This window comes from Bactrocera oleae, chromosome 4 (assembly GCF_042242935.1).
Source record: "Bactrocera oleae isolate idBacOlea1 chromosome 4, idBacOlea1, whole genome shotgun sequence".
NCBI classification, from domain to species: domain Eukaryota; kingdom Metazoa; phylum Arthropoda; class Insecta; order Diptera; family Tephritidae; genus Bactrocera; species Bactrocera oleae.
The window spans coordinates 67,311,695-67,323,964 of record NC_091538.1 but is presented as its reverse complement, the minus strand read 5'-3'; the positions used below and the strand labels follow the sequence as shown (position 1 = coordinate 67,323,964).

The window sequence follows — 12,270 nt, the reverse complement described above, 5'->3', positions numbered from 1 at the left end:
TCGAACATATGTATGTTAATTTGTATAATATCAATGATTCGGGAACCCGAATTCCAACATTATTAATTTTGTTTTATTCATACGCATTTTTTATAGTGCAAAACGTGCTTCATAAACAAGCATACATTTCCTATAAAACTGGGATCTCGAAATTCGATATTCTGTTTGAAAATAAATTGCACAATATTTTTACCTTTTTGAACATTGCAAGTGTTGAAAAAGTGTTAATTTACATAATACCTATGTTTCGGAATCCCGAAATCGAGCAATCGATTTCTGAATCTTCACTACACAAACTATTAATTTGCTGTTGCTGTAAGAGGTTAATTTGTAGCTCACGGCATTGTCTTTTAGTTCACTCGTTTGTTAGTTCGTGCGATTACCGTTGCGCCCGAATGGTATATTTTATTTGCCATAAACTCAAATTCGTTACACAGAGCAGCTAAGCCATACATAAGAATGTACACATACATATGTGGATGATATATATATTTATATAGCTTACACATATGAAATCTGCTTTCTGGTCGCACTCCAGCATTCATTTCGTGCATTTTCGTATGCTTAACTGGATACTACGGTGCGATAGATGTGTGTGCTGCGCCGAGATACGAGCATCTAACCAGTTTTTGCCTACTCTATTAGAATGTATAAGATTCATTTTAGCTAGCCACTACGCGGTCTTAAGATATTAGATACTATTTTATTTGGTTACGCTATTGTACTCCTTCGGCATTGTTCGTCTAATAAGCCTATATAATTATATATGTATTTATCTATATGTGTATGTAAGTATATATGTTTGGTCGTGCTTGTAGGTGGATTAAGTGGATTATCGGTTACACAGAGTAGTTAGCCGTTTTCGTTATCGCTGTGGTTGGTATTAGTACAAACGCTAGTATTTAAAATATATGTATGTATGTACAGACTAGCTGTAGTTAGCATCGCCTTCACCTTTGCCATTATCCTTTCACATAATCCGTCCATATTGTAGCGAAGGTTATAAGCTACTGTGAAATTTTTCACGGCCCAACAAGTGGGCAGCTGCTTTTGAAAGTACAAATAACTGGCATTTAATTCTTTAGTTCTTAGCATAGTGTTACTTGTAAATATTTAAGAAAACTTTTAAGTATTTTTAGATTTTGTTGATTTGATATAAAATATAAATACTAGGCTACATAATTTGCGTTGTTTTCTATGACGTGAATGCAGATGGAAATTACGAGCAAATTCGAGCAGTTTCTTAAACAGCCTTTCCTTTCATTGTGGGTTTAGGAATTTTTTGGTTTAGGAATTATTTCTGGCATGGTTTATGCGACTTCAACTGCAAAACAAAACTAAAGAATGAAAAGATTGTTCTTTGAATCACAGAGTGTCTTTCATTGTCAGATTCGATATTAAATATTCAACACAGTACGGATTACACGAAACGAACACCGAGCTATCTTAACTTCTTTGTTTCCCATAAATCTAAGTCTATAACTCTAACTTTAGGATTCAATGCTTGTCTTAAAAAAAAAAAACAAATCAATATTCGTTAATTTTTTTACCGTTACTATTTTACAACTTTTTGTATAATTATTAAAATTTTTTTGGAAAATATATATGTATATATACATATGTATAAACTTTTATTAAAGAAGTACTCACCTGTCGAACTTGCTTGTATTGCTCCTCAAAGCTCCAGGCATTGTTTTGCTGCGAAGAATTAGAAGCTTCACTGGATGTGGAAGAATTTGAAGCGGGGTTAACTGAAATCAGTTGAAATTAAAAAAATCGAATTCAAAAACGGAAATCTGGAGGAGGTTTTTAATATAGTCTAAAAAGTTTTTTGATAACAAAATTTTTTAAATTAATTAATTAGTGTTTAAAAAATTATATGTTTGAATAATTATTTAAAATTTTGGTAATACAAAACACATCTTACAAAAAATTCGAATAATCGAAAAACTAATGAATATCTTAGTTAAATTTGAATTTATTAAATTTTTCAAAACATAGTACGAAATTAGTTAAATAAATATATAATAATATTGAACTTGTTAAATTAATTTCAAATGTAATAAAATTTAGGTTTTTAATTTCTAGTTTCACAAAAAACAAATACGAAAAACTTTACATTATCAAAAAAAAAAAAAACAAAATTGTTTGAATCAAAATTCAATTAATTTTATCAAGTCTCTGGACTACTCACCGTCTTTTGAGCTCGGCGCCGTTGGTGAGGTGAATGAGAAGCCACCATTACCACTGCTTGCACCGCCAACACCACCACCAACGCCACCGACACCACTGCCCATACCCGGGCCGCCGCTACCGTTAGCGCCACCAAGCAAACCGTTGCCACCATTCGTCAAGCACGACGCTCCGCTCACGCCCACATTATTGCCACCAGTGTGTTGTGAATTTTGTGTATTGCCATTGGCAACGCCAATGTTGCCACCTATACCACTGCCACCGCCCCCCGCTTGTGCGGCCAGACTCTGTGCGCGATGCTCGAACTGTGCTATCGACGTGGGCGGCAGTGAGAATGCGGGATTTAAGCTAGTGGGTAATAGATTTTGCCCAAAGGCAGCCGCATGCGCAGCAGCCGCGTAATCTTGTTCCTGCGCAATAGAAGAGAGCGAATCGTCAATTTCAATATATTGTGTGGGTGTTTTAAACAAAGTGGATAATGGGCATAGGTCATATGAATTAAAAATTTAGATTAGATTGATATCGAACTATCTATCTCACAGGTATTGAGGCACTATATAGAGTTCTATGAAATTCTATGAAATTTGTGCGGTTGCGATATCCTTCTCTCAGAGATCCTCTGAACTACTTGCTCTTGGCAAAGTCAATCTTGCCACAATTGTAGCTGCTCTGACTGGACACTGTACAATATCTTGTTGGACGCTCTTGTTGAACTCTCCCAAAATTTGGTTATGAGACCTTAAGTTTTTTAAATAACCGACACAGATGTTCTGTGATGGAGGAGGAATAAAAAAAAATTTTTTTTTTGGCCAGAAAATTCAAATTAAATTTATTTTGCAGAAAAAAATCGTAGAATTTGTATTTTATGTTATGTGTGTGAGTTTCTTTTTCACATTTTTAATTTTTTTAATAAGTTTTTATAAATGTATGCAACAACACTCACTATAAGACCCACCTTGAAATCGCGAACTTGCATCTTTAACTTCTCCAGGACATCATTGTGTGGTAGATTTGGAATGCCATGTAGACCGCCGATGCCCATGAAATTGCTAAGCGCATTTAGCGGATGATTTGTGGGGAACTGATGATGATGATGACTGAAAATACAACAATAACGCAGAGAAAATCGAAAATTATTGTATATTAACGGCATAGTAAAGAGAAATGGATAATTTCCGCTAGAAATCGCACTTAATTAATTTACCTCATTTGAAGATCAGCGTGATGATCGGGACTGCGCACACCCATGCCACTGCCAACACCAAGACTAACACTGCCGGCGTTGCCACCAAAACTCATATCACCAACAAATGTACTATTGTTGTTGTTGTTATTATTGTTATTGCTATTATGATTATTGCTATGAATGTTTCTGTTTTTGTTGTTGCTGCTATGTTGGCGTTTCAATGTTGCGACATTCAAGCGTGTTGCACGAATTACATGATGATCACCATCGATCGAATCGCAATCGCGTATATCATCATCGGATGCGACGTCACGAGACTGTAAATAAAAATGCAGAAAAAATAAATAAATAAATAACAAGAAGAAGAAGCAGCGGGCAAAGCGTTAAGAACAAATGGCATAAAATGATTATTAAATTGATTGCAATCATTTGGTGCAACATGAAAACACATTAAGACTAAGCACACACACACACACACACCAATATTCATATATACACAGACCTAGAAGCGCATACATAAAACACGCGCAGAAACACTTCTAGCAACAAAACAAATGAAGCACTTAGAACGGCAAACAAATCGAACGACACTCGGGAAGAACTCAGCGCCAGCGATGGAGTGCCGGCTGGGGTGGAGCGCGATTTTATGGCTACATAGCGCACTGAGGTCGCGTAGATTCCAGCAAACGATCGATCAACATTTGCAACCCACTGCGACAAGTCGAGTGCAGTTGTTATGTTGAACATTTAGCATTCTACATGCAACATGCCATAGCAATGAGGCGACAGGCGACAAGCAACAGTGTATGCGCTATATAAACGCTAAAAAGCTGTGCTTAAGCGTCACTTTAGCGAATAGCATATTTCTTATTACACTTTAACGCCAATTATTGTGTTTGCCACATTGCATTTGCGGCATAATCGAATTCAAACGTGATTTTTGCATAAATTGCCAACAATTTTAGATTGTCGCGCAGCCGCATTATAATCGTCATCAATATGAGAACGAACGGTCGATGGGTCCGAAAAAGTGGCTGCAGAACTTTGCACTGCTGTTGTTGCTGTAGTTATTATATTGCATTGGTAGACCATTAATGAGTTATGATCGACATACCAGCACTTTTTGCTTTTGTTTTTATTGGCGACAGTTTAATGACAGTGCCATATTTTCGTTAACTGGATGCCGAAATATCGGCATTTTTATAAGGCGATTTCGGGATTACGAAATTTTTGCATTTGTTTTTTTAAGCGATAGTGAGAAAGTGTAATGTTGTTTGTGCTTACTAGATCCCGAAATTTCGGGATTTCCAAAAAGTGATTTCGGGATCCTCAAATTTTTCGGAGAGGACAGTTTAAAGAGAGTGTCGCATTTCGGTTTGCATTTACTGTATCGCGAAATTTCGGGATTTTCAAAAAGTGATTTCGGGATCCCGAAATTTTTGGATATATGTATTTATTACAAAATTATTTTTATTATTATTGTAATTGCTTTTTTTATCTAATTAAAGTTTTTTCAGTTTTTTAGTGTCTTATATGTATATGTATGTACATATGTACATGTATATATTGTAGTAAATAAAGATATGACTCGAGAAACATATGTTAAATTTTAATATTTAACCTTAATTCAAAATAACTTTATCCAAGTATTTCGAAATATATTTTAGTAGAATTTGTTGCATCGTAATTTTAAATTTCATTTACGAATTATAACCTCAAAATTGTATAACAGTGTTTCTGTACCGGGTCTCGGTAACACTAAACGTGTACTCCTCTATTTAAACTTTTGGCATACGCATATGTAATATTTATTAGATCACTTTTAATAGTAGTCTGCATTGCAATCTTTGTATTAGGGGAAACGGTCACAGTCAACGGCTCTTAATGACTTTGCCGTTTCGTACGCGACTCTCATGCGCAGTCTGTCATTGTATATTATTAGTTTCTTCATATCTCAAGAACTTGTGCCAAATTCATTTAGCGTTCATTGAACTGGCAATGGCGATACCTAAATAATGCTTGGTTACAACATACTAAATTTGTTCCACTACATACATATGTACATACCTAGACATGTATGTATATGACGTATGTTGTACAATGTCACATGTATTATCTCCCTTTATCAATCGAATATGCATTCAAATATATATATATATATATGTATACGTATATATGGTAATGATCTTGGCCTTTCGAAATATTTTAGTTTATAACTGAACATATATAATAGATGTATGTATGTATAACATACATATACGAGTATATAATGAAATTTCTTAATAGCTTTATTAATTTTTTGGAGTTAAACATTTATTAAATTTCTTCCGCATTTCCTCACTTACAGAGTTATCAGTGCTCTTTTTTATGTATGTACTTACATTACATTTTTTATCTAAAAAAAATTATAATACTATAAAAAATTAAAAATTAGGCAATAAAAATTTGTAAGTGTGTCAAGAATAAATTTTTAGCAGCGCAAAAAATTCAATTGAATTAACAACAAGTTCACATTCAACTATAAACGATAAACTTACATGCAAATATACAAATAAGTGGTGAGTATGATGAATTAACACCAAAATACCACCACATTTAATGCCACAAATACTTTCGACCCAAAATAAGCTACAAAGTTTGCATTTTTTATGCTGAAATCAATTAAATCAATCGAGTTGATATATAAATCATCAATCGTTATTTCATTTGGCATGCAACCCCAGACAAGTGCCATGCAAAATAATAAAGATTTGCAACACCAGCTCTGCGCTAAAGCAACAACAGCAACTGCAAGTCATGAAAATGCCAAGCAGCAAATTAGCTAGACAACAGCAGCAAACGGGCTAGGGCTAACAAAGCTGCCGCCAGCAGACAGCCAAGCGAACAATCAACTTATTAGCTTATTGCTGCCACCTTCCATGCTCACTGCAGCAGGGACTGCGACTGCGGCAACTGCTATAAACTTCATACTAATCAATGCTGGCTAGTTGATAAGCCAAACTATATGCATATAAGAAGCGTTGCAATACTAGGCAAGCGATGGCTCAAGCGCTTAGAATTTGGGTTTACGAAATATCGATAGTTGTGCTCGGCAATACTCGTCTGCTATTGCGACGGCGACAACGGACGCTCTGCTTATTACAAATGTTACTATGTATGTGTGTAGACATACATATGTGTGTGAGTGTTGCCATACTATGCGCATATGTTGCAATGTGTTGATAGTTCAAATTTGTTGATCACATCGCAACCACTTAGCATCTCCACCCATCCTTTCGGCAGTGGATACTAGGTAAGTATACCCAAATACATATGGAGGTAAGTATGTATCTAAATTTAGATAGACATAATAGTGGAACTATATGGATATGTGTGAAGTTGAAATCATCAGAGCGCGCACAATGATACCTGTTCAATAAACCAGTAAACCAAGACTGCAATATTGCAATAAAAACATGAAAAGACCCTTCACAGCTTCAAGTTTTTCAACAAGAACTTGATTTTGATTGGTCAGTTTGTATGGCAACTATATATGTACATATGTGATCCGAACAATTTCTTCGGATTGTATTTTTGCTTTGGAGCATAATCTATGCCGAATTTCGTAAAGATAACTTGTCAAATAAAAACAGTTTCCATACAAGAACTTGATTTGGATCGATCAGTTTGAGCAACTTCTTGGAGTGAAAAGGATGTGTACGAAATTTCAAATCGATATGCCAAAACGAAGGAAATTATCTGACAATGAACATATAGTGAATAAGCCAAGATTCCGAAAAGTTATAAAATTATAAGCGTGTCACCGCCCCGTTATAGACAACGTTGCATATCTCAAAAACTTTTTGACCGATTTCAACCAAATTTAGTACATATTAGAAGAAGAAGATATTTGGAGTAGAATTAGTAGAATTAGAAGAAACAGTAAAGAAATTTTTCAAAAATCTCCATTTTGAGGTCCGATATTCGAGTGAGATCGCGAAGGTTATACAAAGTTCGGCTGCGCTTGCATTTCACCCTTCTTTACTTGTTATACCCTAAATAGTGTGATTAAGTATGCTAAGAAGTGGCTTGTAACACTCAGAAGGCAACGTCGGAGACCCTATAAAAATATATATAAATTAGCAGCAAATGGCGAACTGAGTTGATGTAGTCTTGTCCGTCTGTCTGCATATATGTACGCAAACTAGTCTCAAAGTTTTTGAGATACCTTCTTTTCTTCCCAAGAAGCTGCGCATTTGTCGGAACCGCCGATATCAGACCACTATAGCATATACATATGTAGCTGCCGTACAAAATAATCGACAAAATCAAGCCCTTGTAAGTAAAACTTTATTCTTTGTAAAGGCTATTCTAGCTAGTTAACGTTTTATCCTATTGATGTTTAATGGGAATAGTTTCGCTCACTTGGTTACCGCAGCGTGTTGCAAGTTTTGCGCATGCGCTGTCTGTGTGTACCTTGTTGGTCGACAAGTTGGTTGACCAGTTGACCAGTCGACATGGTTGCCGTAGTTATATTACTCACATTGTTGTTGTAATTGCGCTTTATATTACTGCTGTTGCTGTCGTTGCAGTTGTTGTTGTTGTTTTGCAATGTTTTTATTTTCGCCGTTTATGCTTGAAGTGCAGAGAGGTGCAAATTAAGCGCAACTGTGACTATTGCAAATTGGGAATTTTCAATTTAAATACGAAAAATGCATACGCGAAATATCCAGCGAACAAGCGAACAACAAACACAACAACAACAACAACAACAACAGCAATGGCAAGCGACGGTTAGCGTATTAATGGCATTTGGCATTTAGAGCCTTTGGTCAGATCAACACCGCCTTTTGCCGCACGGCTAGCAATATGGCAACAACAACAGCAACTGTATCGCGCAGCAGCTGCGTCAATTCATGCTCGGCTTCGTTGCAACCACACACACACACATAGAGCACACGTGTTAAATGCCAATAATAGCGAACAAGCGAGCGAGCATCTGACTAACTGGCCGATCGGACAGCCGACGATATCGACACCTTCCTCCGTCGTGCCGTGTGCTTTACCGGCTGCACGGCGATTGCAACTCTGCGGCTTTTGAATATTTTTCGAAAATTCTTACGAATGCTTTGAAGTTTCGCGCGAATGTTGCAGAAACGAACGTTTATGCGAACTAAAGCAGACAAAGTATTGAACAACAACAACCACAACTGGCAGCAAGTAGCAGCAGCCAAGCGTTAACTACCGTTCACACATCGCGCCGATCGTGAAGAACAAGTGCAACAGCGTTCTAGTGACGGCTGAATGGCAGTCTAGCTGACCGCTTGACTGGTTGACTGATCGTCCATCGATCGGTTGTTTTATTTCGGCAAGCCTACTGGCTTTTGGCTCTTCCCAACTGTTGATGGCTGCATGCTAGCCCTTGCGCTGACCAAGATTATTAGCAGAAATTCTGTGCGCCACGAGGCAAGAGCGAAACCAGACGTGTTGTGACGACAATGGCGAATTGCCCTTCAAAAAATAACAAAAACAAAGAAGTGTGCAACAAAAAAACAGAGAATAGCTGTATGATACATCATTTGTGTTGTAGTTGCTAGGAAGAAATTAAAAACACTCACACAATCGGGCGGTGCTTGAGTGCTCAACTGATTAGCAGCTTTGCAACTGTAGAGTTGTTGGTAAAAGTCATGCAGACGAAGACCGAAATTGTGTTGCAAATGGTAGCAATAACATATTTTAATTATTTCAAACAAAAAATTACAATTTTTCGTGTATTTTATTCTAAATTCCAAATAACCAAAATAGTCTTACTTCCAGAAGGAATCATACTTTCTAGGTATATTACATCAATAACCGAATATTTTTATTATTATTTTTCTTATAAAATTCACAGTTTTCACTGTGTCCCGGAAAACTACTCATTTGTCGTAACCGCCGATATCAGACCACTATAGCTGTCATACAAACTGATCGAAAATCCAGTTTTTGTATGGAAAACATTTTTATTTGAAGAACAAAATTTGGCACAGGCTAGTGTCTAAGGTAACGGTACAATCTTCGAACAAATTTTTCAGATCGGAGCACTATAGAATATAGCTGCCAAACAAAAAGAAGAATTAAAATCCTATTTTTGTTGGAAAACTTTTTTTTTTGTTTTTGAAGTGATATCTACACGAAATTTGGCATGGCTTATTGTCCAAGGCAGCAGTATAATCTCCAAGGAAATTGTTCAGATCGGAATGCTAAAGCATATAGCTGCCATACAAACTGGTATTAAAGCTTCGGTGCAAACGAAGTTAACGTTTTTTCTTGTTTAGGTATGTAGTAATAGCTCTAAATTATTTATATATTTTTAGGAAACATGAGGCCATTATTTATTAAAAATTTTCAATCATATAAAAAAAAAAAATTTTCACATTTTTTGACTGCTTTTATAAAAATTAATAAAATCAAAGAAAAGAAATTATCTTTCTTTCGAGATTTATACCGCATTAGTAAGACTATTTTCAAGATAGAAGTGTTATTGGGGAACTAGCTATTAGAAATATCCGTGAATAATTGCAATCAATATTTTTTATGCTCACAAAAATCACATAAAATCAAGCAAATCATAAACAGAAATTTATTATGGTGTTTTTAACACACTATATTAAATTACAATAAATATTTTTTTTAATATAATTTTCTATGAAATCGAGCAGTTGTGTGACTGGAGCCAGAAAATTACATTGATTTCTTTACCTACACACTTAATTAAAGTGCAAATATAAAAATAAACATACTTATGTATGTACATATGTACATACAGACAAATAAACTATTGATTTTATCGCTATTCAATTATAAATATCGTGGAACAATTCTAACCTACAAACTTAAACATAAATTGCAATAATGTAATGCATTGTACCTACAAGCCATACAATTGTTAAAACACGTACATGCATACAAATTTACATATGTATGTACGCTTGTCTACAACTAAGTAATTGCACTGCGACAACATGAATACATTACTTCTCCTGCTTTTTTATTTTAATTTATTAAGAAACATTATATTTTCAGCAAATATACATAAAAATACTTTGCTACTCACTCGCGAACTAGTGTGAGCGTCGCTGCATGTTTGGGCGTGTGTATTTGTAGCGCTCGCTACGTGAAAATTTTAATTTACATGAAACTTTAATTATCATTTACGCCAAAAGCAATGCGATAAAACACACACACACGCATTTATATATATATATATATGAACACAAATTTATTGCTACCTCCATGGCGCACTGTGCGTAACACATGCACACCAGCCAGCACTTGCTTGTATGTGTGAAATGCACAATTTCATTTTGGGGGCCATGCGATGGCCGCCAGCGCTGCTCATGAGTACGAAGTGTGGCGGCGATAAGGCAACGCGCTTTAATGACTTTTAATATTAATGAAAATTTATTTCAATTTTATCGACATATTCGTACTACATAACACACGTGTACACATATACATATGTATAAAACATATTAATGCATTTGTAGAAACAGCAATTGCAATCAAGTAAATATTAGCAAGCGAAATGTAATATTAGAGAAATTTTTCCTACAGGGTATTTTCTAATCGCCCACAAATTATATTGCAATATAAAAATTCATACATTTATGTGTATGTGCGTGTTCGTAGCTGCTTGCACATTGACGCTTTGACATTTTATCACCAAAATGCACGCCGGCATAAATAAAATAATTTACTATTTTGTGCTAATTACAAAAAATGTGTTGCATAAAGAGTTAATAGTGTTGCGAAATGTCGTTGCAGTTTTCTTTATTTTATTTTAATTGGAAAATCCATTAGGTTTTTGAAAGTTAAACGCAGTTTCGTTTGTTAATTCTTTGTGAATATTTATTTTGTAAATTATATTGAGCTATTGGCCGACAAAATCTCATCCAATTGAAGCGAGCGATTGCCGAAAGCTGCACAGAATTTGCGACTAAACACGAGAAGGGCCAATATATGTATACCGCGAATGTGGCCGTAATGGAACCTATAGTATATACAATATAGGGCAGAATTTTCGATTGCCAAACTCCAAAAGTAACCTGAGAAGTCTATTAGTATATTTATGGAATCTCTGATTAATTTTTAATGAACTGAATTTATTTGAGTACTTGTTTAAATGAAATAATTTCAACAAGCTCAAAATATATCACTCTAAATTCGTTTGTAATTAAACCGTTTTGGAGAGTTTTTAGAGAAAGTTAATGATTTGACATATAAACATAGTGGATATATAAAACAAATGATTATTTTATTGAAAAAAAAGAAATAGTTTATAACGTTGAAAAAATGTTATTTAAACACAAGAAAAAACGTTAACTTCGGTTGTAGCAAAGCTATAACACCCCTTACTAATACAAAAGGTTCCTTACAAGAACTTGATTCCGATCGTTCAGTTTGTATGGCAGCTATATGCTATAGAGGTGCGATATCGGCGGTTCTGACAAATGAGCAGCTTTTTGGGAAAAAAAAGGACTAGTACGCTAGTAGATAGACAGACGGACATAGCTAATTAACCTCAGCTCGTCACGCTGATCATTTTAACATACATATACAATATGTATATATTTTATAGGGTCTACCACGTTTTCTTTTGGGTGTTACAGGCATACTTAAAATTAAAATTTAAAAACAAAAAATTTTGGAAAAAAAATGTTTAACATTTCAGTTTTAAAGTAAATTTCGAGTTAAATTTTTTTTGTACAAGAAAAAATTATTTTTGGTTTAAACTCTTTACATTTATATAAAAATTACCGAATGTGACGGTTTTTGACTCATAATTTATTTTAACGCTTAAGGAAAGCATGTTGTCGTTTAAGAATTTTTTTTAAAACTCCAATATTGACCACAAAAAATTTTTTTAAGTT

General features: G+C 34.8%; 1 protein-coding gene across 3 annotated transcripts in view; it reads right to left on the bottom strand.

Annotated features, from left to right (window-relative positions):
* retn (retained) overlaps positions 1-12,270 on the bottom strand; it is a 70,197-nt gene that overhangs the window by 40,134 nt on the left and 17,793 nt on the right. For 2 of the 3 annotated variants that reach the window (XM_070107838.1, XM_070107839.1), the window contains exons 2-5: positions 3,398-3,696; positions 3,137-3,290; positions 2,195-2,603; positions 1,651-1,751 (exon numbers count right to left, since the gene is read on the bottom strand). In XM_070107838.1, the coding sequence (XP_069963939.1) occupies positions 1,651-1,751; positions 2,195-2,603; positions 3,137-3,290; positions 3,398-3,696 (963 nt within the window). The remainder of the gene's footprint in view (positions 1-1,650; positions 1,752-2,194; positions 2,604-3,136; positions 3,291-3,397; positions 3,697-12,270) is intronic. The other variant, XM_036370093.2, reaches the window with a different exon arrangement.